The sequence below is a fragment of the Vigna unguiculata genome, chromosome 3, assembly GCF_004118075.2.
Source record: "Vigna unguiculata cultivar IT97K-499-35 chromosome 3, ASM411807v1, whole genome shotgun sequence".
In the NCBI taxonomy this organism is placed as follows: Eukaryota; Viridiplantae; Streptophyta; class Magnoliopsida; order Fabales; family Fabaceae; genus Vigna; species Vigna unguiculata.
The window spans coordinates 57,795,661-57,822,896 of NC_040281.1; the positions used below are offsets into that span (position 1 = coordinate 57,795,661).

General features: G+C 31.5%; 4 protein-coding genes and 1 non-coding gene across 6 annotated transcripts; 3 read left to right on the forward strand and 2 right to left on the reverse strand.

Annotated features, from left to right (window-relative positions):
- Window positions 1–222: 222 nt before the first annotated feature.
- On the forward strand, window positions 223–5,664 carry LOC114178139 (probable LRR receptor-like serine/threonine-protein kinase At2g23950). Its single transcript, XM_028063870.1, has 11 exons — window positions 223–638; window positions 713–845; window positions 936–1,007; window positions 1,198–1,341; window positions 1,607–1,678; window positions 1,804–1,863; window positions 1,976–2,076; window positions 2,165–2,296; window positions 2,389–2,733; window positions 3,487–3,866; window positions 4,636–5,664. Exons 1-11 carry the CDS (start codon window positions 530–532, stop codon window positions 5,026–5,028), a joined length of 1,941 nt encoding a protein of 646 aa, XP_027919671.1. The 5' UTR covers window positions 223–529; the 3' UTR covers window positions 5,029–5,664.
- A 5,784-nt stretch (window positions 5,665–11,448) lies between these two features.
- On the forward strand, window positions 11,449–17,047 carry LOC114178601 (autophagy-related protein 18b). 2 transcript variants are annotated; one of them, XM_028064604.1, is made up of 11 exons: window positions 11,449–11,608; window positions 11,694–11,767; window positions 11,848–11,921; window positions 12,012–12,121; window positions 13,045–13,136; window positions 13,335–13,447; window positions 13,888–14,007; window positions 15,348–15,496; window positions 15,939–16,052; window positions 16,272–16,337; window positions 16,487–17,047. In XM_028064604.1, exons 1-11 carry the CDS (start codon window positions 11,550–11,552, stop codon window positions 16,605–16,607), a joined length of 1,092 nt encoding a protein of 363 aa, XP_027920405.1. In that variant the 5' UTR covers window positions 11,449–11,549; the 3' UTR covers window positions 16,608–17,047. The 2 variants fall into 2 exon arrangements, with proteins under 2 accessions (XP_027920405.1, XP_027920406.1); XM_028064605.1 differs by having other exon boundaries at window positions 15,351–15,496.
- Window positions 17,048–20,541: 3,494 nt separating this feature from the next.
- On the reverse strand, window positions 20,542–20,613 carry TRNAM-CAU. Its single transcript has one exon. It is a non-coding gene; the product is annotated as a tRNA-Met (tRNA).
- Window positions 20,614–21,848: 1,235 nt separating this feature from the next.
- Window positions 21,849–23,171, forward strand: LOC114175540 (aspartyl protease UND-like). Its single transcript, XM_028060295.1, has one exon. It carries the CDS (start codon window positions 21,849–21,851, stop codon window positions 23,169–23,171), a length of 1,323 nt encoding a protein of 440 aa, XP_027916096.1.
- A 405-nt stretch (window positions 23,172–23,576) lies between these two features.
- On the reverse strand, window positions 23,577–25,835 carry LOC114176440 (transmembrane protein 208 homolog). The gene is made up of 5 exons (XM_028061483.1): window positions 25,660–25,835; window positions 25,361–25,554; window positions 24,949–25,033; window positions 24,073–24,138; window positions 23,577–23,940 (listed from the first exon to the last, which is right to left on the reverse strand). Exons 1-5 carry the CDS (start codon window positions 25,741–25,743, stop codon window positions 23,848–23,850), a joined length of 522 nt encoding a protein of 173 aa, XP_027917284.1. The 5' UTR covers window positions 25,744–25,835; the 3' UTR covers window positions 23,577–23,847.
- Between the last annotated feature and the right edge of the window lie 1,401 nt (window positions 25,836–27,236).

Sequence of the window (27,236 nt, forward strand, 5' to 3'; positions counted from 1 at the left end):
CCTCATGATTGAACTTGACATAAAATTTCATTGAATAGTTTCCCAAAGCAATCATAAAAATGAAATATGGTTTATTTTAATTTATACTTACACAGTAAACAAATAAATTTTTATAGATTATTGTAAGTAAGTTGGTTATATTATAAAAAATATCACAGAGAGTGAGTATCGACAAGACAAGAGCAGTGACATATATATAAAATAGTAAAATGAAAGTAGAAAAAGAAAAAGCGGAAGAAGGAAGCAACGCACAGTGTAGGCTGGGACTGCACTGCAATGCAACATCTGATGGACGTTTTGATTCTCGCGGCCTCCTTCACGTTCTTCTGCTGAGTAAAAAAGCAATCTCACGGAAGAGAAGAGAGAGAGAGAGAGAAAGCAAAAGGGGAAAGAGATATACCAAAAGAAGGAAGAGGAGAGAGAAATCCAAACATAAAAAAAGATTGGTTTGGTGTTGTTGCCTTCGTCTAGTCTCATTCCTAGCACCAACCTTTCTTTCATCTCAACTCAACCTTCCTTTTCAAATACCATGCTCTTCTCTCCCTCCTCTTCCACTCCCCCGCTCATGGCTCTGCACTTCCTCTCTCTCCTCTTTTTCCTCTCTCTCTCCTCTGCTTCTCAGCCTCGCAATCCCGAAGGTAATAATAACTAACCATTTTTAAGCTTCGCTTAATTCATATTGATTCTTTGTACCGATACCGGTGAATTGCAGTGGTGGCTTTGATGAACATAAAAGCAGCTCTCAATGATCCTCACGGCGTCTTGAATAACTGGGATGAATACTCCGTCGACGCTTGCAGTTGGGCCATGATCACTTGCTCTTCCGATGACCTTGTCATAGGCTTGTTAGTGCTTAACTAAACGCTTTCTTTCGCCAGCTTTTTTTTTTCACTTTTCCTGCATTTACTTTCTCACTTTCGTTTTTCTTTCTGCAGTGGAGCGCCTAGCCAATCTCTCTCCGGCACTTTCTCTCCGGCAATCGGAAATCTAACAAATCTTCGACAAGTGTTAGCACCTTCTCCTCTTTGCAACCTCTACAACTTTTTTTTTCGTGTTTTTCGTGTCTCTAATCGTGTAACGGTCATCTAATGCTAGCTGGATAGCTGGCGTGATTATCTTTTAAGCGTGTTTTTAGTCTCTTTTGCTGTGTTTTATGTGGTTTGAGTGTTCTAAAAGCGGTTTGGTGGTTGAATGCAGATTGCTGCAGAATAACAATATCTCAGGCAATATACCACCGGAACTTGGAGCGCTTCCCAAGCTTCAGACATTAGACCTTTCCAATAACCGATTCTCAGGGGTGATTCCTGCATCTCTTAGTCAATTGAATAGTCTCCAGTACCTGTGAGTAATTATTGTTTCCTTGATTTTAGTCCTCTTTTGGTAAAGAAAGTGCGGGAAATTATTTAAGCAACGATTGGCTAATGCCCACTATCTGTTCTTTAGTTGTTGACTTGCTTTCTTCTTTTTTTTGTTGAGGTGTAAAGTTTATTATTTTATTTTTTGTGTTTTTGGATTCTGTTACCTCTTTTTCGGATTCAAATCTTGTTGTGTAAATTATGTAGTGCAATTTATTAATTTACTGTTTCTTTGTCCATAATGGGAGCAGGAGGCTCAACAACAATAATTTGTCCGGATCCTTTCCCGAGTCACTGGCAAAAACCCCACAGCTTGCTTTCTTGTGAGTGTAGTTCCCTCTTCTCACACGTCAGTGTCTTGAAAATCGAAACAACCTGCCACTTGGTTCATTTCTTACTGTTTGTCAATTTCTTTGCTGAAACTGATATGCTAAATCTATGCACTCAGGGACCTGTCTTATAACAATCTCAGTGGACCATTACCTAAGTTCCCAGCCAGGTCATTCAAGTATGCTTCTCTCTTTATTGCTCATCTGTTTGTTTTGTGGACACGGTATTAAATTATTTCACAGTGTCAACTGTGCTTCTGTCCTGATTCACTGTTTCTTCTGTTTATTTAGTATTGTGGGCAACCCATTAGTTTGTGGGAGCAGCACTACTGAAGGTTGCTCTGGGTCAGCGACCCTAATACCAATTTCCTTCTCGCAAGTGTCATCAGAAGGTACGTCCTTTTACCCTCCCACCTTCTCGGTTTCTTATATTTTCTTTGCTCAACGTTTTTATAATATGTATTTCATTTTTGTTTACAGGAAAACACAAATCCAAAAAACTAGCAATAGCACTTGGGATCAGTCTTAGTTGTGCTTCTGTCATCCTCCTGCTTGTTGGGCTATTTTGGTATAGAAAGAAACGACAGCTGGGAGCCATCCTGTATATCAGTGGTGGGTAGTATTGTAACTAAGGTTCTTAAATTATATGATACTGGATTGGTATTATCAAGGTATTAATATTTATGGCTTTGGTATTGTTGCAGATTACAAGGAAGAAGGAGTTCTTAGCTTGGGAAATCTAAAGAATTTCACTTTCAGAGAGCTTCAACATGCAACGGATAATTTCAGCTCCAAGAATATACTTGGTGCTGGAGGCTTTGGCAATGTCTATAGGGGGAAGTTTGGAGATGGCACGATGGTGGCGGTGAAAAGGTTGAAAGATGTTAATGGCAGTGCTGGCGAATCACAGTTCCAAACAGAGTTGGAGATGATCAGCTTGGCAGTTCATCGCAATTTACTTCGCTTAATTGGCTATTGTGCTACTCCTAATGAAAAACTTTTGGTTTACCCTTATATGTCTAATGGCAGTGTGGCCTCCAGGCTTAGAGGTTGGATATTCTCTCCATGCCAGCGCTCTTTCTGTGACCATATAATATGATATATTTTATTAGGTGCAATATCATCTACTTGTCATCTTGCTTGAACCCTGTTTTAATCTATGATCTGTCCATATTTTGGCTTTCTTATTTTTGTGATCGAAGGGCCTTAATTTTCATTTCAAATTGCAATTTAATATCGCTTGGGACGTTGGGCATTATTTCTTTCCTTTTCTTTTGTTTTAGTTAAGTAATTTGCAATGTTACGCCTGCTTTTTAGTGTTAAAACATGTAGTCATGCATTCATGCTTACAATATGTCATTGGTGTTCGCTATGTTGGTGCATTCTATCAGATAAACATTCCCAAATTGTTGTAATTTTGGATGATAGGCTAGAAAGGTTCTGAATAGTCGATAATCAGGGGTACGCCTACAAACAGTAGTTGGGTAATTGATATCCTAATAAAGCTCTGATTGGATGATTTCTTGTCAGGTTTTCAATAATGTTTATCTAGGCTTCAGATCCCTACTTTTGTTACAATGATAGATTCAATATTACTTTTTCTTTGTGGCTGTTAGCAAGAGTGGCTATAAAGCCAATGGTGTTTTCCTTTAAATAGCACAATAAATGAAAAGTGTGGGAGGTTTTTCTTAAACTAACTGTTTTACCTTCAAGTTTTTCTTTGTTACCAGGGACGATTTAGCTATTGAATCTTAGTACTTTCAGACTCCTTGTGGTTTAATATCATGTATGTTATATGATAGGCAAACCAGCTTTAGATTGGAACACTAGAAAGAGGATTGCAATTGGAGCTGCCAGAGGCCTTCTGTATTTGCACGAGCAATGTGATCCAAAGATAATACACAGAGACGTGAAGGCCGCCAATGTGCTTCTGGATGACTATTGTGAGGCTGTTGTTGGAGATTTTGGCCTTGCAAAGCTCCTTGACCACGCTGATTCCCATGTCACCACTGCTGTCCGTGGCACTGTTGGGCACATTGCACCTGAGTACCTCTCCACCGGCCAATCATCTGAGAAAACAGATGTATTTGGGTTTGGCATTCTCTTGTTAGAGCTCATAACCGGAATGACAGCACTCGAGTTTGGGAAAACGGTGAATCAAAAAGGTGCTATGCTAGAGTGGGTAAGTCTATTCTCTCCAACCTAAACAAAACAATCAGCATTCTAAAACATTTGACATAATAATCTGGTAGTTAGTAATATCTTTTAGCTTATTCAATATTTAACTCTCCATTGGAAGTTCCTCATGCATGGTTTTTTCTGAACATGGTCTTTTTAATAATTTGCTATGATCTGCACTGGGCTACAGCTTCTACCAAAATGTCTTAATTTTATTTATGCATTTCTCTTAATGTATTGAATGCCCTAGTATGGAAAGGGAAAGGAAACCCCGTTCTTAAAATTTGTAGATTTGTTTACTGAAATGAGTAGCAACTGTGATAAAAAACCATTGTCTACACTTCTGTTGTGTGGTATGTGCATTGTATTAGACCTGGCTGTTTTAACTAATTGCTCTTAATAACTCAAACAACATTGTTAGTTATGTGTCGCTGTGACTGGTCTGGTCCAATATATCAGTTATTGTTGTTGAGCAGTGGATGACTTCTGTGCTGTAGTTACTAAATTACGAGAGGAACTTTTCTATCTGCAGCTGATGATGAATGATATTCGTTTTTTTCTTCAATAGTTAGTATGATATTATTGGAATATATAATGAATATAGTTAGTTGCTACCTGTAAACCAAACTTCCCGGTCCCCCCTTCTCTCAGAAAAATAAAAAAAAAGCTACTGAGTGTTGAGTAGTTGTTGAAATAGGTATCTGAAGTTTGGCTGAAAGAATTATGTACACTTCAGAGACCAGAGATGAATATTTGTCCGTATGTTGTGACAGGTTAGGAAAATACTACATGAAAAGAAGGTTGCAGTGTTGGTGGACAAAGAGCTAGGAAACAATTATGATAGAATAGAGGTGGGGGAGATGCTGCAAGTTGCTTTACTGTGTACTCAATATTTGACAGCCCACCGCCCTAAAATGTCTGAAGTGGTTCGAATGCTAGAAGGTGACGGGCTTGCTGAGAAGTGGGCATCATCACATAATTACGGTAATCACGACATGAACCCCAGCCACAGCAACAATAGTTGCAATAGTTCATCCCTCCCTATCTCTGCTTCCAAACATGATGATGATGTTCATGACCGTTCCAGCATGTTTGGCATGACAGTGGATGATGATGATGAACAGTCTTTGGAATCCTATGCCATGGAACTCTCTGGTCCTAGATAAACAATAAATGGGGAAAGGAAAACAGGAAGAAGATAGAAAAGGAGACAAAAGGAGTTATATTGGTCATGAATCTTAAATTAGTTAGTTTTGGTTATTCTAGGATAATATAATTAAATCAAATGTATATATATTCCAAAAAGTTTTGTCATATTGGGTCTGTGTTGTAAATAAAGAGGTTAGTACCAGTGCAGTTGTACTCGTGTTCCTGTGTATTTGGGTGCAAAATATATTTATAATGGTGGAAAATGTGGTAGGTGGGTGCGCAATACGCACATTAGACTTTTTATAGGGTTGGACAGGGAACATCATCAGATTCTTTGCTGTGGAGTGTGAAGCAGCAGAGACAAGAGGGTGTGTTCCGCAGAATGATATTTGACTGAAGATGAAGATGGGCATGCATATCTCGTAGAGTCCTCTCACATGTCTTGTTCATGTATGTTCAAACTTAGAAGTATGAGTGTGTGATGGTCACAGTCCGAGCTTTTGAGCTGTTAGAGGTCATTGTCAATCTGATGCTTTGCAGGGTCACGCTTGCTCTTTTTCTCCATTTAGTGTCTTTTCGTGTGTTCTTTTTTACCTTTCTGTCTGTCTTTGCTACTCCTATAGTATAGTGTTGGAAATTTTCCTTTTTCTCCCTTTGTATGATTTTCTTTGACTCCAATACCTGCTCCAAAATATATCTCTTACTAACATGGTCTAAATGAACATGGTTGATTCTCAAAGTATGTTAATTCTAATTATTGAGGAGTTTTTGGTTGGTAAAATGGTGCTTAAACACTCATTCTAGCATACAAACTCAAGAGACAAGAGAAGGACCAGAAGACAACCTCGTTAATAGAATCTCCACCTCCTCATATACTTTTAAACTTTAATAAAGAATCAGCGCCATTGTAATGCAATTTTCTCGCTTTTTGCACTGTTCCTTTTTTAAAGTGACACCGGTCTATGTTTTTAACCGTTATCTAAAAAACAACCTTTATTATTTTTGGTACAATGCTAGATTTTTTTGAGATTTTACTCTTCCTTAACGTTGGAGATTTTACTTCTGAAATTTAATTCCTTAATTAATATAAATTGTTTTAAAAATTGTAATACTGGGTTAAATTCTCATTTAGAAATGTGATTTCTATAGTGACTAGAATGTCATTACTTGAAATATAATTTTTGGAATGTTAGATTTCTGTTTCAAAATGTCAATTCATTAATGATTTAAAAAATTAATTTCGGATGACCCTGGTACACTCCAAAATTAAAATTTCGGAAAAAGTAAAAGATCCTTTAAACGGCTATTTTTGTTATAACAAAAAAGAAAGCAAGTATTAAAACCATTACCAGAAAACGGAGATGCGAAAGTCAATCTTCGGTCACCAGATTGCAACAGGTTGAATTTTGTTAAAAAATGGGAAAATAATATTTTATTTTTAAACTAAAAAAATAACGTTGATAAAAAATAAATAAATTTAACATATCAAGTATAGAGAGAAAAAATGTTGTGTACTGAAAATGTAAAATAGTTTTACATTATCATCAATTACAAATGTATAACAAAATTATTATTTTTATTAGAAATTTTACGTTTAAAAGAAATTATAAGAACAAAACGAGCTCTCCACTTTTTTTTTTTTAAACCTATTAGTTCTTCTTAAAAAGTAGTGTTGGAAGTTCGAGACTAAAGTAAAATTAGTTCACCATATATAACTGGGTATAAACAAGATTGTTTTATATGATTGATCATTTTGTTTCTTCCGATCCATCCATTAATTTTTGCAAATAAATTAATAGTTATTATTAACATTTGATATATAATCCCTATTTTTTATGGCTTACTGTTCACGTTCTTATATTCCTCTTTACAATTCAATTTTACTTTTATGCATATGATATAGTGTTTTACTAATAAAAGTACAAACACGACAATCCTGTGTGTCCATTTCTTCAGGCCGTAATAAAATAAAATATTTAGCACAAATAAAAAAATCACCACAATACATAAAATAGTAAAACAATACCTATAAACATGATAGTTTTATCATCTTTATTAATTGTATTCACTTTCTTTCATAATAAAAAAAATAATGAAATTATAATGATAAAAATAAATATAAATAATTATTACAATATAATTATGAATATTTTTATTTATTTTGTAGATGATTTTTATAATTTAAAAAATGATTAAATTTAGAAAAAAATGGTTAAATTTAAAAATGTGTTACTTACAATATAAAATTAAAAAATAATATGCACACCAAAGAGAAAAATTCTCTTCATACAATAATTTATACAATTTATTATAAGAATCTTCATCTATTTTTTTAATTATTTTTAAATCACTTTTTTTTGAACTAAAATTATTTTTGTATTATTTTTAATTTTTAAATGATAATTAATTTAAATTTAACAGTTTCTTAATGTTATAATTTGAGTAACTTTTTAAAATTAAATAATTAATTATTATTTTTATTCTTTAAGTAGTCGTTAATTATAAATTTAACTACTCTTAAAATTAAATTAATTATTTTATCATTTAATTTTTGTAATGGGTGTTTATTTATATTTAATAAACTTTTAAAAATAAATTAATTATGTACTATAAAAAAGAATAAACAATTTAATAAATGACAAGTAACAATAAAAACTTGATTTCAAATATATATATAAAGATGGTTAAAAGCAGTGGTGGAGGTTAGAAGGGGCAGCGGGTCCACGACCATCTCCCCAAATTTTTTTAATTTTTTTATATTATTTTTATATTTTAAAATTTTTAAAATTATTTAATTTTTAAATTTTTTAAAATTGTATGCATCTTTTTAAATTAAATAATATTATATTAAAAATTAATAAAAATTAAGTTAAGTATTTATTTACATATTTTATAAAGTACAATAATAAATAATAAAATATAAAATCAAATATATAAAGAAATAAAATAATTAAGATATTTTTTGTTTTTTGTTTTTTCTTTCTATTGTCTTTTGAGTTTTTCATATCTTGTATTTTCTTTTAATTTTATTTATTTTCTTTTGTTATTAAAAAGAAGTTAGACAAAAACTCATCATTTCTGTCATCATATTTTCATATCTTCTCTTCCATTATTAAATAAATGAAAAAATTATAAATGAAAAAAAGAAGTAACTTTCTCTTGTTCACTTATAGTGAACTAATAAGTGAACTATTTGTTTAATATTTAACATTATTTTTTATTTCATGACCTTTTTGTATATTAATTTTTTATTAATATAGAAAAAGAAACTTGTGAATTTATATACTCACCGAAATTAATAAAAAATGAATATACAAAAAGTTCACGAGATAAAAAATAATGTTAAATATTAAACAAATAGTTCACTATCAAGTGAGACAAAAGAAAATTACTTATTTTTTTCATTTATATTTTTTCATTTATTTAAGGGTTAAATATGTTTTTGGTCCCTTAACTTTTAGTGAATTTTGGAATTAGTCCATTTTGAAACTTTGGACCAATTTAGTCCTCCATCTTTTGAAATGCGTGGATTTAGTCCTTTTAATCAAATTTTGTTAAGTTTATTTGACATTTCAAGCGCGTTTCATAATAGTATTTGACTTAACATTAAAGCAAAAATGTGTCAAACAGTATAAACAACTCAAATACAATCCTGAAATGCGTACGAAACATCCAATAAACCAACCAAAATTTGATTAAAAGGACTAAATCCACATATTTCGAAAGATCAAAGACTAAATTGGTCCAAAGTTTCAAAATGGACTAATTCCAAAATTTACTAAAAGTTAAGAGACCAAAAACATATTTAACCCTTTATTTAATAATGGAAGAGAAGATATAAAAAAATGATGAGTTTTTTTCTAACCTCTTGAATATGTTAAATAGTCATTTTTAATAAAAAAAGTATTAATATAACATTTATATAAATAATAAATTTGGTGTAAAATTGGAGAAAAACAATGTAAATATCAGTACTCAATTTTATAAAAATATTTATACTTAATTAGTTTTAATCTTATACAAAATGGATTAAAAAATATTTTAATTATTAAAAAAATTGGGACAAAATTGAATCAAAAATACATAAGTAGGAACTAAATTGAATCAAAAAGACATATATGTGGACTAAATTGAAATCAACACAATGACAATGATATTGGAATGTCACGTGGCATTGACAATGTCACATGTCACACAAAGAACTGTCTGAGTAATTAAACCTAATATATAATGATATGTACATCGAATTTGGTAGTTTATAAGGACTGATAAATTATATTATAGTATTGTTAAGATGGCTAGGTGGATCGATCTAACCTGCAGTTCAAAAACAGTTTTACTTTTCGGGCCAATCTTGTTCCGTAAGTTGAACCGCATTTGTGATGAGCAAAATAAGCAAAATACAAACTTTTTTATTTTTGCATAATAATTGATATTCATTTTCTATCGAAATAATTCAAATTAGTTTAACGAATCAAAAAATAAGAAATAATAACACCGAAGATTATATAGCTAAAGTACAATAACAACATGTCACCTTACAAGACAAACACAAGTTTATTAACCTAAAAATGTATAAAAAGATATTTCATATTCAATAACTAAAATCATTATCTTACATACAATGATTATACATAATAATAATAATAATAATAATAATAATAATAATAATAATAAAAGGAACTTACATCAACAATAATAAATGATACAATGAATGATGTAGGGATTGAAAAAGAAAAATATTAATTTTGTAAACAAATCAGTGGACTAGCCTGTTCTACCCCACCTTTAACCCACATAAATTGTAAGTCTCTGCGGGATAATGAGTTTAATATCTCAACTTGTCTCATATCTTTTTTTTGTGAGTCTACTCAAAAATATTATATTAGTTTTTTAGATAGTTTAGAACGGTAATAATGTACAACTAGACATGTCAAAGTGAGCCAATCCGGCTCACACGGGTTGGCTAACTACGAGCCGGGTTGAAAATAAGTGAACCCAACCAGGCTCACTTTATGGTGAACCAGAAATTTTGTAACCCGGCTCAACCCACCACGGATTGATGGGTTGAGTGGGTTGGCTCACCAACCCACCTAAAAAAAATATTTTTTTTTTAGTATTCAAATATTTAAATAAATTTTTAAGTAACCCATGAAATGACAATCATAAAAATCAATAACCAATATTTTGATCATGCTCACCACCAATATATGAAGAATTATTTTCAAGAAAATATCCATATAGTCTAAGAAAGCATGACTAATATTACAAATTTTCTGTCATGCTATTCAACAAAATATAAATAAAAAAACTATACATCTTTTTCATGCTAATTTAGAAAAAATTGTTTATGAGACGGTTATTTGAGTAATTTACTATAAAGATTATGGTTAAAGATTAAAGTATCAACATATATAACTTGACAATCAAATTAATTAAACATTCAAACTATTCAAATATAATTAAGCAACATTCTAGCATTTAAAAATATGAAATTGTGAACAAATATAATAGAAATAGTAAATAATTATTAAAAAAATTAAAAATAAATTAAAATAAATTAAAATAAATTGTAAAAAAATGTTGATAGGTTAAGTGAGCCAACCCACCTTCAACCCGGTTCGAACCCGTTTAACCCGTGGATTAAGTGAGCCGGGTTGAGTTCAACCCACTTTTGAAAAAGTTAAATTTTTCTTAACCTAACCCAGCTCGAACCCGTGATGAACCTGATTAATTCACGAGTTAAAATCCATTTGACATCTCTAAGTACAACCTTATTATAGTGTAGGAAATGTGATGCAGAGGTAATTTTAACATTTTGGATTAGATTGGTATTTAATTATTTGGTTTTTAATGCGGATAAATTTTAAAAAAGTTTAATTGAGCTTTTATTAAATTTTTATATCTATCGACTATTTAATATTTAAACTTTTTTAATTGAACTCAGTTAAATTGTTTTCTAAAAATGTAAGGTGACTTTAATGGGTGATATAATTATTATCTGTACTCATCACCTTATTTATTATCTCGACTCACTATTTTATTTAATTTTATAACATGTAACTTTATAATTTTATATTTTTATATAAAATTAGAAAATTAGAAAATAATATTTGACGAAATAAAATAACAACAACATAAACAGCAATGCTTAATTATCAGAATGAACTAATAACAAGAATTTAATAGAAAATTTTAAATTTAAAAAAAAAACTGAACAAACTAAAAAAAATTAATGATTGAAAATTTTAATATTTATGAAGAACTAAAAATTAATTAAACTTATATTTATTAAAAATTTATATAAACTTACAACTAACGTGATATATATTTGATTTGAAGTGAAAGAATATATTTTAAATCAGAGATTTGCCTTAACGGTAAAATATAAAAATTGTTAACCATCATCTATAAATACCTATCAGAAAACAATCAGAAGAAGCGAGTGGGACAAGGTACCTATTTGTTTTGGGAATGATGATCATAGGTAGGGTTTAGGGAAGCTTCGGAGCAGCACTTGTAATTGAAACTCAATTCAATGGCCAACCACTCTTCTACTTCCTCTATCCTATGCGCTTCTTTCAACCAAGACCTTAGGTCAATTCATGCTCTTTCAATTTCTTCCAATTCCTCCAAAATCCATTCAAAATCGCTCACTTCATGTATACATATTTCGTTGTAGTTACTTTGCTGTTGGCACCAGGGATGGTTTTAGAATATTTGAGACCAATACAGGAAAACTCTGCTATGAAAGAGGTAAATTCCATTTAATTGATTAAAAACTTCTTTTTTTTCTTTTAATTCAATCTCTTAATATTCATACTTCTTTCTTGCAGCTGTTGGAGCTTTTGTTATTGTGGAGATGCTGTTTAGCTCCAGTCTTCTTGCTATCGTTGGTGCTGGTGATCAGGTACTATACTCATGATTACTCAACAAGCTTTGCTATTGGGCATGGACTTGAGCTTCTGCTTTTTTTGTTTAATTGTCTATTTACATGCAGCCATCTTTGTCCCCTCGCCGTCTCTGTTTGTTCAATAAAACCACGGGTGCTGCTCTTAGAGAATTGAACTTTCTAACGTCCATACTTGCTGTTCGCATGAATAGACAAAGGTCAAAACTCCATCTTCACTGTCGGACATTTTCTTTTTTTGTATAAAATCATACTATGCTGTGTTTTTAATATTAGAATATGAAATGGGCATCAAACATTCTTGAAGCCTGGTGGGGGGTTGATCACTGAAACAATGATTATTTATGCATACATGTGATGAAGGCATCATGATATTTTCCTAATACTCAGTGTAGCACTGCCAAATGCTTATTTTTTGTAAGGAAGTATGTTGCTGTTATAATTATGCTGACTAGTGATATCTGTGGCTTACTTTATGAGGTTGCGGTTTGTGTTGGAACTTATATTTCATATTGTTGGAACAGAAAGGGGCAACTTTTTGTACATTAGTTAGAAAGATTGGTTACATCTGCAGGGGAAACTAAGACTCAGATTAGGGGCTTCATTCTGAATTTGATAGTTTGTGAGTGAATGGAGTAATCCTTTTTGAAAGTGGAAATCGTGCTGGATAGACTCTCCTCTGTTCTATTTTCAATCATCTAACAAAATCGTTGATTTCTTTCCGTTTGTTTCCATCTATCATTCCCTCTCTTCTCACTTGGTTTGTAACATATAGAGTAGAACTAAGGAGAAAGTTTGGGACTTGTCTGTGGGTTGTTTTTGTCCAAATTTGCTGATCATTCAGGTGACTCAAATGAGAATGTTTAACAAATTGGTGTTCTGTCTGTTTCTGGAGCTTTGTATGTGTTCATTGTGTAGTAGAGACATACGATCAGATTATTATTTTGTTAGTTTATATTTAACATTAATGCATGCTAGTCTACAAGTTTTGGATTCAGCCACTTTCCTATATATCTGAATTTCTTTAGTTATTATTCTTTTCTCAATAAAGTTTTTTGTCAAGTCCTATTACCTTCTTTGACCACTAATATTACCCTAATCTCTCTGTTTCTCCATAATGCAGACTCGTTGTCATTTTACAAGATAAAGCATATGTATATGAAATAAATAGTCTCAGTATTGTGGACATTATTGACACAGTGCCAAATATTAAAGGTGAGGGTGGAATCACTGTGGGCCTTAATTTCATTTAATTGGATACTTTAATTGTTAATTGTAGTTCTTACTTTTTAGATTATGACTATATTATTCTATTCTCATCGGATTGCCACAAACACGGTGAATTAAACTTTTAATCATGCCAACAAACTGCTATATCATGATATAATTTTCTGAGGCAATTTTTCCCCACAGGGCTTTGCGCTTTTTCCCCTTGTTTGGATGCTTGCTATTTGGCTCTTCCTGCCAGTACTACCAAAGGATCTGCATTGTTGTATAATGTCATGAATCGTCATTTACACTGTGAGGTTATACATAAATTTCCTTCTGAATGCTAAACGACTATGTTACTATAATTTCATGAATTTTTACTTTTGTATCATCCTATCTTGTAGCCTCAAACTAGTGAGATGATAAAACTTACAATATTATGCTTTACGTTTTTGAATGTTTAGTAATAATCAATTTTATTTACTGTCGTCATGATTTGGCATATCTTGTTTGTTCTAATATGTTTAATATACTAACCAGTTACATGCACGGTATGCTAATGCCTACTTGCATTATGGGATTTCCTTCTTTAGGGAGCACAGCAGGAAAAAGTTTTGAGTTTAACTACATATCAGCAATTGAGTTATTTTATCTTCTGACAGTGATATTTTCTTTTTAATGGTTGACATATGAGCTGGTATATGGTTGTTTATATTTTTTACCTATATTCATAAGCATTATCAAACATGATTTACAGATTGAGGCTCATCGTTCACCATTGGCTGCAATGGTTCTTTCTTCTAATGGAATGTACATAGCTACAGCATCTGAGCAAGGTACCATAATCAGAGTTCATTTGGTGTCAGATGCAACAAAGGTGATGAATAGAAGTCAATATTTCTAAATATTAATTGGGAATATTGGTGGTATAAATCATTGTTTCTTACATCTCTCAGTATTCTTTCTCCTTGAAATTATGGTCATAATATTGGTACTGTTCTCTGGTAGGTCCCTTCAAGTCATATCAAAACACAGTCCCTTAACTAAGAATGTTGGCTCAAGTGTGTGAATTCTCATAATATTAGCTAGTGTTCCTAAACTGTTTTTGCACCGTGGACATATACCCTCCATTTTATATTTTGCATGTGTACTTTCTCATAGGAAATTTATGCGACGAGTCTTTACATAGTTATGCATTTGTGCGGCGGTTTCTGTATTCGATGGGCATTTGGTATTGATTGTGTTTGAGGGAGAAACCCTATCTGTTAGGGGGCCTTTATATTTGTAAACTGAGAGAGTGGTTAATTGGTCTTGTGCAATTCCTTGATTCTAACTCTCTCGCTTCTCATTCTCTGTTCAATTGTCTTCTATGTTGGATGACTCTTAAAGATAAAAGCAGTTGTATGTTTTATGTGAATAGGCTGTCGATCCTCCTGTTGTTTTTTCATATCCTCATTTAAGGTTGTGTACTGTCTGTCTACCAGATGAAACTTTGGATAGAACACTAATTGATAAACCAATTAAATACATTCATGGACACATAAATCATATATGATACATTAATACAATTGCTATCCCAGAGACAAAGAGTCCTACCAAGGGCATTTTTTGCCCACAAACTTCAAAAAACAACACACTTGCCTAATAATACATACTATCATGTTGGTTTTCTTACGACTCAATGCCTCGGCTATTATTTTGTTAAGGTTTTCTGGATCACTTAATTCGATTTATAATTCATCAACACCTATTTTGGTAATATTTAGAAACTTAATGATGTTTTGACTGCTTTCTTGCTTCATCGAGAATCTCTTTTGCTTGACACAAATCCTGATTGACAATCTCAAAGACATGACTATATTTGGTGGCGTGTGTTGAAATTTTGGTTACATTCAGTAGATAGTAGATGATATTCATAACTTTGGATTTTTACTGAATAATATGTTGACACAGATGTGGTGACCAAAGACTGGTTACATTTTTTTCTAACCATGTTAATGAAGGTAAACATGTAAAGTGTATAGCATTAATTGAACCATGAAATCAAATATTTTCCTCTAACGTAATGCTCTTTTTTTCTCAACTGTTATTTCTCGGAAGTAATTCATACATGAGTTATATTCATTGTGGATTATAGACCTAGTAGCTATTTTTATGCTTTTAATTTTATGTGTTACTATTTTACTTCAACTGTTGAACTGACATGTTTTTTTTCAGCAGTCATATAGCTTTAGAAGGGGGACATACCCGTCTACTATATTTTCACTGTCATTTGGACCATCAAAGCAGCTTCCAGATATCCTTGCAGCCTCAAGTTCTTCTGGTTCTATTCATCTTTTCACTCTTGGATTTGCTTCACATCCAAGGCGAGAATTGCAACTTAAAATATTCTTCCCCACTTTCCATCTTTTTGGCTACTTTATTGTTGTATTCAGTGAATATTGTCATATAAGTTTAGGTTTCTTAAGATCACTGATGTATTGCCAGCCTAACTTAAATTTAAAGCAACGTTATTTATCTTGCTTGACTCAGTCACCACTCAAATGGACCAGCAAGCATGAGAAACCTCTCATAATGAAAACTTCAAATTTGATTCTGATTCATATAAAGGAAGATGTGGTTGCATAATAGTGATTTCGTGATAAATGTGTACAACCTCTGTGGCTGATTTTAGTGTTGCATATAATCTTGATTACCTTCCTTTTCTCTTTGAGAAAAATTATTTCCGATGTTTTTTCCCTTAATTATCTTGCTTTCTCTGAAATGGATTTTGGAAGTCATCTCATGCATATTTGGTGACTTTAGCAGGAGCAAGAGTTCAAGTGGCTTTCTAGGATCAATAATTCCTGGTGCTGTGAGTGATGTGCTTGATCCTGCTTATCATCACGTACTTCATGATACTGTTCCTGCTGGGGTGAAAAGGTGAAGTATTGTTTGGCTATGTAGCTTTTTATTATATTGACCATTTTAAAACTTGGAATTTTTCATATGATCTTTATTTTCCATAATCCGAAAAACTTTCTATACCTTGACATCTTATGGTGTTATCCAAACGAACCTTGTTGAGGATTTATGATTTCGTATTTGTATGAAATTTGCATATTTAGAATTATTTTTTAAAATCTTGTGTTTGTCTTTCAGCTATGTAGTAATTCGCAAGGTTGAAAATATGACCAACTCCTCATCATCTGACCTCCTAGCTTGTAGGTGAGTGCTCATTATTGATCTTGATCTCAGATGTTGATAGTATTTGATCTCAGCTGTGTAGCATTAAGAATTCATCACACATAATTTTTCCAGAAATTTTCTTCATAGTTTACCTTTTCCGTGTTTCATATAATTTTTCCATTTTCCAGGGCAATTTTGTCGGTAATAACATCTAACGGATTCTTCAAGGAATACAACATAAGCATTAATGCCCGTAATGAATTATCTTGGGCCTTAGGTCGTGAGTTCAATCTTTTGACCGTGACCTAGGACAAGCTACCAGGAGTGACAAAACACTGTTTATAGCGAACCATCTATAACTCAAAAGCTTGATTGAGGAATTGCATTCTACACTCAAACTTCTAGAACTACCACTGCTACCAACATTCAAGTGTTACTCAGAAATTCTCAGAGCTGTCATGGCTGCCATCAGACGAATCAGTGATGCAAAATTCCGTATAAGTTATGTGTACAAGTAAGAACTTCATTTACTTTGTTTCTGGCACAATGCAAGGGAAATACGTTAAAAGTATATTTAATCTGGATCTCTAAAAAGTGTTTATAATCTGAGTCTCGTATGTTAAATTGGTTTATCAAGTGGCAAGTGTCTTGCACAACCCAAATTAGTACTCATGTTGAACATACTGACTATTTAGGTCATCCTCGAAAATGTAATTATCAAAATTTGAAATAAATGGTAATTGGAGGCACAGTTAACTTTGTCAAACTCTTTGACGTATTTGTATTTTGTAGTATTAATTAATAACAAAATGAATAGGTTAAGAAATATTCTTAAGAATGTATCAAAAGTTGTGCGCTTAATTTTTTTTCAAATAATAATAATTCAAACATTTTCATCTTAATTGAATTGATACACTGACCAATTACATTTTGTAAAAATGATACTTTAATTATTATATTATGATCATGTCAATGAGACTTTAATTTGAGAAACACTTGCATGTACATGTAGGGTTTTATATGGAATGACGCGAGCAATAAATGGTGGTTAATCACAGGAATGTATAATTTGGAGTATTTATTCCTCAGTTAGTTCCACATAAAATTGCTTTAAGAAAATGATTAAGATATCGGTGTACAAAAATCAAAATAAAGATATACAAAGAAATATTTTAAAATTCATGAATACGTTTCAAATTATGTATTTGTTATTATACGTTCTGTTTAAATTTGTGGTACTAAAAAAATATGCAACTAAAACTATATTTGATATTTAAACAACATAAACATATTACTCACGAAATTTCATCCAAAATAATAAAAATAGTATCTAAACGTATCCATGTGAACAATTTTTGAAAACAATCTTAAACTCATCTAATATATGCGCTTTTATTTTATATCTAAACAAAAAAATCTTTGAATGTTAAATGCGCCGTAATTAATTTGATCAAATTTTGTTTAAGATAGGAATAACATCAAATTCAATATGATTCATAAGAGGATTGACATTTTCCCGTGACATGACCAGCAAATTTCAAGCAATTAGTAAAAATGTTGACAGTACTCTGATGTTTTGATCTCAATATATTTATTTATTCATTATTTTAAGGTAACCATCATTTTATTTAATATTATTACTTTGTGATATTTGGACATTTTTTTATTTCCTCAAAATATACTATTTTTTTTTACCATCTAAAGACTAATATATAATTAAAAAATTCTAACAACCAAATAAATCTGTGTACCACTCTGGTCGACTAATTGGTTCATACGAATAGAAAAAAAAAATTACAATGATTTTTTTGGCCTAATATTGTGATTCTTTTCTATTTTCATTTTCTAATATTACTCTCAATTTAAATGCTCATTCTTTTTTAATTATGCTAATACAATAATTTTATGATTAGATTCTCAAATATAAGACAAAATACACTTAAATACAGTGGCGGAGCTTAGGACCAGAAGGGACTTTGACCACATCCCCCAATTTTTTTATATTAATTTATATATAATTTAATTTTTTTTAAAACTTTAATATATTTTTATATATTTTGTATTTTAAATTTTTTTATATATTTATATAAAAGTGTTAGTATTTTTAAATGTTTTTTCATAATCGACTTTTAAATGTGATTAATTATCGTATATTTTTTTTAGTAATTACATTTCATAAATTATTGTTTAGTTTCAATTTTTTAAATAAGTAATTGATGAAAGTTAAAAGAATAGATTTATTTTTTAAAATTGATCATATATTGAAAATATGACAATACAGTTATGTATAATGAAAGTTTGTGAAGACTTGTTGAATCAATATATTGACATTAGTAAAATAAATGATGAATTTCTTGTCAACAATATAGTTATGTACATTGAAGAAAAAAGTAGCTGAAATTTTTAATTTTGATTCAGTTATAGATGTGTTAAAAAATTTAAAAAAACGAAAGACAATCTTTATATATGTGTGACTTAGTTTATAGTTATAATTATATTAACGTATATATTCGTTTTTATTACATCAGTGTATTTAAATATGTAAATTTTGAATACATTATTTTTACTCTCCAAAACATATTGTTCAAGATCCGCCTTTACTTAAATACAATAACTTTTTAAATTAACAAATATTAAATTTATGCTAATATAATTAAATTCACGTTTTGTTGTTGTTTAAGTTTCGAGAGACTTGTCGTCAATCCTAATATTATATATATATATATATATATATATATATATATATTATGATTATTTCTAGCTATATCTTTAATTACAAAATACGTGCTAAAATAAAATATAAAAAAATGAAAAATAACTGTGGAAAACGGAAGCAACTCTTATCAAGACCAAGTTTCAATTCTGGAACTGTGGGTTATGGGCCACCACATTTTCGCTGTTCCACAGTTAAACATTATTTATCATCTTAAATAATTAGCTTACAGCGAATTAAGGTCTATTTCACCAACCAAATAATAATCCTGACACCCCTGCACATTGACGGAAAATTATAGAAACTATCGAGAAAAAGTAAATTAAGATATTACTTGTTAATTATCATCTTTTTAACAGTATTGTTTCGTCTGATTTCTTACTCTTTTTAATTATATTCTTGAGAAGTTTTTTTAGAATATAACCATCAGTTTTTTTAAGACTACTTTGTGATATTTTAACATTTTTATTTCTTCAAAATATACTATTTTTTTTTTACTGATATATAATTAAAAAAATCTAACAACCAAATAATTTTGCGTACCACACTGGTCGCCTAATTGGTTTATACGATGGTTGTTTTTAGTCTAATATTGTGTTTTTTCTATTTTCATTTTCAAATATTACTCTCAATCTAAATGTTCATCCTTTTTTAATTATGCCAATACAATAATTTTATGTTTAGGTTATCAAATATAAGACAAAATATACCTAAATACAATAATTTGTAAATTAATATATATATATATATATATATATATTAAATTTATGCTAATGTAATTAAATTCAAATTTATTTGTTATTTGAGTTTGGAGAGATTATGTCAATGCTAATACTCTATATCATATTATGATGATTTCTAACTATGCTTTTAGTTACAAAATACACTAAAATATAACAATTTTTAAAATCAATATACGTTAATATTAATATAATTTAATTAATTAATTTACGTAAATTTATGATAGTTTTAGAAATCAATACTGTTATCTTATGTTATAAGAAATCCATTTTAAAAATATTTCTTTAACTTTAATTTTTGAAAAATTATTTAATTACTTATGAAATATTTCATACTGGTTACAAGAGGGATAATAACATGCTAAAATACGTATAATTTTGGTTATATTTGTTGTTATCCACTAATTAAAAGTTGAGATAAAAGGTATATAAGTGATCATTCAAATACTTATTAAATAAATAATTTATAAAAAAAATAAACATCAAAGTAAGAAAATATGAGAAAATTAACGTTCAAGTGTATGATAAAAAAATATGCATTTGTTTCTTCTCAATGTATTAAGTGATTATAAAAATAGTCAACTGATTCAATTTTTTTCTTTAGTTTACATTATAAAAATAAACTTAATTATAAGAAAAACTAACTTCAACCTATATTAACAATAAAATTATTTAGATATAAAATTATTATAATTTATTTTATCTATTTTGAATTATTTTCTATCAATTTTTTAAAATATAATGTTTAAAAACAAAATTTGAAAAATATTATAAAAATGGAAGCTACTCATATCAGAGCCAGGTTTCGATCCTGGGACCTGTGGGTTATGGGCCCACCACGCTTCCGCTGCGCCACTCTGATTTGTTGAAAATAATTCGTTCTCTTTAGTTTTTGATTATGTGTATTTTGCTGGCAAAGAAGTTTTTTTACCAGAAAGTCCTTAAATTCTTTATCAATTGGAAGAAAGTTTATTGTGAAATTGTATATCTAACAAGTTAAGAATAAAAATAAAAAAAGAGAAGAAGAGTATGCTGAAATAAATTCTCACACACAGTTATTTTAGTTAAATTGTTTAAATTATCATTAAGCTGATTAGAGAAACTGCAAGAATATAAATTCTACAACAATGATTTTTTTTTACAATCTTTGAAAAATTACTTATTTAAGTAAAAAATTACTATTTTATTTCTTTATTTTGGTTAAAAAATAAAAAATTAATATATTTTAATTGTATTTATAGAAATTTTGTCAAATTTATAAAAAATAAGATTGTCCAAAAATAATTTTCCTAAATTCTTAGAATATGTTAGAAAGGTAAGGTTATATAATGTCAGATTTTAAATGAGTTAGAAAAATCCATGTTAGAGATTATAAGAGATAACATAGCTCTCAAAATGGGTCTAACCCGTGAGCCAACCCGGCTCATCACGGGTTTGGGTCGGGTTGGGTTGAAATTTTTTTACAAATTTTAATACGGGTTGATTTTTGACCCGGCTTATTTAGAGTCCGGCTCATTCGAGTTGAACCCGTGGTGAGCCGATAAAAGGGTCACACAAGTGTTTTTATTTATTTTGATTAAGTTGGACTTTACATTTGGATCATGTTAGGTTGTTTTTTTATCCAACACATAAATAATTTGTATTTTTTTTTTATTTTGGTTTGTATTTGGATTGTATTAAAGTTTATTTAGATTTTAATTAAAATTACAATTTAGTTAAGTGAACCCGTGAGCCAACCCATTTAACCCGCCAACCCGTGGTGGACCGGATCGAGTTCGAATTTTTTTGACTCGCTAAAAAGTGAACCGAGTTGGGTTAACCCACTAAATCATCAACCCGTGATGGGTCGAGCCGGATCGGCCCGGATTACTCATTTTCACAGCTCTAAGAGATAATGTTAAAATATGGAGATAAATTTGACCATACAAGTGATTATGCTACGGATTCAATACAAAAAGAATTGAGTAACTAACCTTTTGAGTCATGTAAAAATAGTTCAGCAACTGTTTTTGATTCATGAGAAAGGTGTTTTTCTACGTAAGGGTCAAATAATAGTCACTACTCCCTAACCAGTCAAAATAAGCAAATTTCTCCATAATGGATTTGAAACTTGCTCAAGAAATTGCAGTCATGGCGGCAGCACTTGTTTCGTTGCCTTTCCTTTTTCATTTCACCTTAACCATACATTTCACCACTGCCACCACAGCTTCATATAACCTATTCATTGTTCAACTCTCACCATTATCTCCCCACAATTCGAAACACACCATTTGGGATCATAACTCGGATAACGTGTTAAAGCAAGTTCCCACCAATGATTACGTTTCCAATCTCGTTCCTAGCTCCAGAAATGTAGTGTTCTTGATGAATGTCTCCATTGGTGAACCACCTGTTCCACAACTTGCTGTGATGGACACTGGCAGCAGCCTTACATGGTTTATGTGTGAACCTTGCACATTTTGTTCACAGCAAACTATTCCAGTATTTGATCCTTCAAAGTCCTCCACATATGCTAGCTTGACATGCAGTGAATGTAACAAATGTGATGTGAAGAATAATAATGGTGAGTGTCCATACAATTTAGAGTATGTTGGGAGCGGTTCATCACAAGGAATCTATGTTAAGGAACAGTTAACTTTAGAGACAACAGATGAAGGCACAGTGAGAGTACCTGGTTTGATATTTGGCTGTGGTCGTAAGTTTACTGTAGCTTCCGACGGTTACCCATATCTAGGAATCAATGGGGTGTTTGGACTTGGAAGTGGAAGGTTTTCTCTGCTTCCTAGTTTTGGTAAGAAATTTTCATATTGTGTTGGAAGTTTGAGAAATAGTAATTATAAGTTTAATAAATTGGTGTTGGGGGATAAAGCCAATATGCAAGGTGACTCAACTGCTTTGCATGTGATTAATGGTTTGTATTATGTTACTCTAGAAGCTATAAGTGTTGGTGGGAAAAAGCTTGATATAGATCCAAGTATATTTGAAAGATCAAGGATAAATAATAACAGTGGAGTGATAATAGACTCTGGAGCAGACCACACTTGGCTTACAAAATATGGATTTGAAGTGCTGAGCATAGAAGTTGAGAATCTTCTTGAAGGGGTTTTGGGCGAAGATAAGCACAACCATTATACTTTGTGCTATGATGGGGTAGTAAGCAGGGATCTAAGTGGGTTTCCGGTGGTGACATTTCATTTTGCTGAGGGTGCTGTTTTGGATTTGGATGTAACAAGCATGTTTACCCAGACATCAGAGAATGAATTTTGCATGGCTGTGCTTCCAGGGAACTATTTTGGAGATGACTATGAAAGTTTTTCTTCTATTGGAATGTTGGCCCAACAGTATTACAATGTGGGTTATGACTTGAATGGGATGCGTCTCTACCTTCAGAGGATTGACTGTCAACTTCTTGATGGGTGAGTGTAAATTAGTGTTAACTCTCTCCACCACCCACTGTCTTCTTTTTTTATTCTACTTCTAGCAGTTTTCAGGTCTTAATGTAGTTTTTTACAATCTGACAAGTGCAATGACAAGTTTAAACATATAATTTTACATACAAACTACTTTAATTTTCGCACTGACTTGAAAGAAATTAGTACCGTCAAAAGATTAATGTTAGTGGATTAATGATTTTGAACATTGAAAATGACACACAAAATAGTAAAAATATTTTAAACAGACAACTAAAAGGTGACTAAAAGTGAAACATGAACATCTTTGTGCTATGTAGTTTTTATGTGCAAGCTACCAGTCACACATGATACTAATTTTTACACGCACCTAGGATTTCAAACACCACCGTTCAAGCAATTCCACATCGTTCAATTTAGAAAATGTTGAGACGTTTGATAAATATGATGAATCCCGAAATTGACAACTCTTAATCTCAATATCCCACAAAGGTTAGCTTTTCCAAATACTTCTTCTAAACTGTGTAAAATTACATGTTCTTGGAGGGTATAAAAGCGGAAAATAATGTTATACATGAAATACAACTCAGACTTTGTGCAGCATGTTCTCCCAATAAGGTTGGAAGTTTCAGGGCTATCTCCATCAATATTGGGTTATAGTAACTGGGTGCGTACACTGAAACAAACTATCTAGTTCTTGTCTTGACAAACTTGGGTCTCGATGCCTTCTTCTCCATCTTTTCCCTCTTCTTGCGGGTCTTTTCATCTTCAAATGATTCCTAATTCACAGAAATACAGAATTTACGTTATTATGGTCTAGTTCTTTTGTGGTTCGAAAATAAACACTGATCAACAAGGTCTATGGTTCTCTTTTTGGTCTGAAGTGAACATTGATCATCAGGTGACCGTACCTCTGAACCTTGTGGCAAAAATCCTTTAATGAAGCCAAAGGACTTGTATGCTCCAAAAGCCGGGATCTAGAAAATGCCGAGCAAAGGCAAAATTACGTCACACACTTAGTTATGTTTGATTTCAAATTTAAGAAAATGTTTGATTTATATACAATTAAACAAAAGTTGTTCAGATAGAAAGAGATACAATTCAAGAACACGAAGCCAGGTGTGGAATTGTTGAGAAAAAATGAAAACTGAAATTAATGATAAAACACACCTGCTTTTGATTTTTGGTATCTAAAATACTGGCTTTGGAAACAATGTAGACTTCACAGATTTTGGATGAGAAGAAAATGACTGATGGGTAGTGTAAAATTATTTGTGTATGGGCACCAAGGACATCGTTAGCTAACAGTTGTAGACTAATCTTTGCAGAGACAGAGACCACCAAAGTGAACTTTGTCTCTCATAACAGTGTTGTTTTCTATACACATGACTAGGAACTGAACCTTGGCCAACCTGCAATTATTTGCCAATGTGCTTCGTTGGTGGATTAATGATAAATGACACTATTTTTGTCAACTCTTCTCTCTAGCATTGATTGTTTTCAGGTATAAAGAATACACAACATGCACTTAAAAGGAACTTGTTCTCTCTGGCTTCCTCTCTTTCTTGGAAAGTACTCTTCCCTAGGGTATAAGCACTCCTATGTCTAACTACAGAACAAGATGGCGATAGTACATACAAATGCACACAACTAAGGATAGAGTACAGTAAATCTCTCTTCACAGATACGAGACTGTTTGAAGTAGCTCTAGCGCAAAAACTATATAACATTAAAACTTAGAAAGCCTATATTGTAAAGCTATGACACATTTGAGAGCAGAGTCTTACCACAAGATATGTATACCAGAACTTTCCAGAGATAATGGACATGACTTGCACAAAACATGTTATGTAGATAACATCGTGTAAATATCTGCAAAAGATTAATGAACATCATACACCAACTCAGAAGATATAAAGAGAGTGAATTTAATGGTTTCACAGTGACAGCGTAAAACAATTTTACCCATATCACAGTTCATGTACTTATACTTTTAGGTCGTTATTATAAAAAGTAAACAAACTAAGAACACAATTTGTTCTGTGATCGGATGACAGTGTATTTTTTAGTATCTAAGAGGGGCCTAATCCCAACAACAAAAAACACAAAACTAAGAAGAATCATGAAACATAGCCATCCCAAATACATCACCAATTAACAACGGAAGTAGTTGAAAACGATACAACAATAAAGACATACCCACAAACTCCACCGGTAGACATATCAAACCCACCATCTAAAAGTTCACCATCTTCAGCGTAAGCAGGAGTTGCCATCCTTGCGAGCTGTTGATAGGGAATAACATATGCCAAAGAAGTCAAAATCAACCCAATCCAGTGCTTCCAGGTGAAACTCGAATGAAACACCAACATTCTTAGCAACACATAGATAACCTATACATCAATTCAAAAGTAAAGATAGAATTAAGTCCTCAATCGACAGTATCGAACAAAAAATTGGTTGCAACAATCACAATTTAAGAGAATAAGAGAGAGCACGTTGCAGGCGATGATGACTTGGCGTAGCCTAGCCATGTGACGAGCATTCTCTTCCTTGCGTTTCTTAGCGCCCTGATTCGCCATTGTTCTCTTCCTCTTCTTCCCCAAACGACCACACGCTACTGCACTTCTGATTATGTTTCTGCGTTTGCGTTTGCTGGAACAGAACACAATGACACCCGAACTTCGATAGTGGGCCTTCTGGCCCATCACACTGAATTGGGCTCTATAATTAAACAGTACTGCCAATTGCTTCCTCCACCCAATCATTTTCTTCACCCCATCATTTTATTTAATTCCGCTTTTGTCCTTGGGGATTTTATTACAAACTTGTTTCTACCAAGGAAACACAGTAAAGGTTTTGTGTGGCCGTGCCGTTTGTGGAGCTGTTCCATTTTCTGAAAATATAATTTCGGAAAATGATATCCGAAATAGTTGGACGGTGGAAAACGAATTCCGGAATATGGTTTCCGGAGCAGAAAATTATTATTCTAAAATATTGTTTTCAGTTCCTTTGATTGGGTGGAGTTTATCTCGTTGCAGTCAATATGTTTATTCTATTATTCATAAAGTTCAATGATGCCAGACCTAACCTGCATTTGCATTTCATGTTTATATCCTTTTAGGACATGCTTTTATTACGAGTGTAGTCGTCTCAAAGAATTTTGACATTTTTTTTTTCAAACCCACACCAAATCTTTCTCTTTTCTTTTCATGTCATGTCAATTTTTTTTTTCACGTAATTAGGTGTTGTCACGCCAACATTGTTAAAAATTTGTCAAAAAAATATTGTTAGAAAATAATTTTTGAGTGTGAAATTGATTCATCATGAGTAGGGTTAAAAATGAATGAGTCTAACCTAACTTATTGTTTGGTGAGCCAAAAATTTTACAACCTGATTCAATTCATTATGGGTTAGCAAGTTAAATGGGTTGGTAATTAAGTGGGTTAACACACTAACTGATATAAAAAAATGTCTTTTTAATTATTTTAAAATATTCAAATTTATAGGATGGAAACAAATTTATTCCTTTTGAGATATTGAAATTTACATGATCTCAAAGATATTGAGAAATGCAGATAAATACAATGAAATTAGAGTTTCTTCTACTAGTTCAAAGATATAAAATAGGTTTAAAAAAATGGCTTGTGGGTTAAGTGAGGCTAACTCGGCTAAACTCGCGTAACCAATAGGTTAAGTAAACTCAACCCATTTTCGCTCATAATAAAAAAAAAAAAGTTCTCATCCCAATCCAGCTTGAACCTGTGGTGAGTCAGATTGACTCACAAATTCTTACCCATTTTGACATGTCATAGGCATGCACTTTTTTCAAGAGAAGGGTGGGTGGGTGGTTATTAAGGATAATGATACTTTAACTCACTTTTTTGACCCACTTTTAACCCACCACTCTCATCACCCTTAGATTTGTGATGTCAAACAATCCAAGATGAAAAAAAAAATAAAGGTTTGGAAAATGAATTATGTAATACACATTCACATATACTTTGTTTTCAAGCATGACGAAAGGATGGAGTTCGAGTAATGTATAGTAGATATACATATGATTTTAGTTCAC

Bases quoted from the DNA above. Each gene is read 5' to 3' on its own strand.
- LOC114178601 (XM_028064604.1), top strand. From the start codon at position 11,550: ATGGCCAACCACTCTTCTACTTCCTCTATCCTATGCGCTTCTTTCAAC. The intron at 13,448-13,887 runs GTTATACATAAA...CATGATTTACAG, and splicing joins ATCGTCATTTACACTGTGAG to ATTGAGGCTCATCGTTCACC. The intron at 16,053-16,271 runs GTGAAGTATTGT...TTTGTCTTTCAG, and splicing joins GTTCCTGCTGGGGTGAAAAG to CTATGTAGTAATTCGCAAGG.
- LOC114176440 (XM_028061483.1), bottom strand. From the start codon at position 25,743: ATGGCGAATCAGGGCGCTAAGAAACGCAAGGAAGAGAATGCTCGTCAC. The intron at 25,555-25,659 runs GTGCTCTCTCTT...ATTGATGTATAG, and splicing joins AAGTCATCATCGCCTGCAAC to GTTATCTATGTGTTGCTAAG. The intron at 25,034-25,360 runs GTATGTCTTTAT...AATCTTTTGCAG, and splicing joins TCTACCGGTGGAGTTTGTGG to ATATTTACACGATGTTATCT.
- LOC114175540 (XM_028060295.1), top strand. From the start codon at position 21,849: ATGGATTTGAAACTTGCTCAAGAAATTGCAGTCATGGCGGCAGCACTT.
- LOC114178139 (XM_028063870.1), top strand. From the start codon at position 530: ATGCTCTTCTCTCCCTCCTCTTCCACTCCCCCGCTCATGGCTCTGCAC. The intron at 639-712 runs GTAATAATAACT...GGTGAATTGCAG, and splicing joins TCAGCCTCGCAATCCCGAAG to TGGTGGCTTTGATGAACATA. The intron at 2,297-2,388 runs GTGGGTAGTATT...GTATTGTTGCAG, and splicing joins AGCCATCCTGTATATCAGTG to ATTACAAGGAAGAAGGAGTT.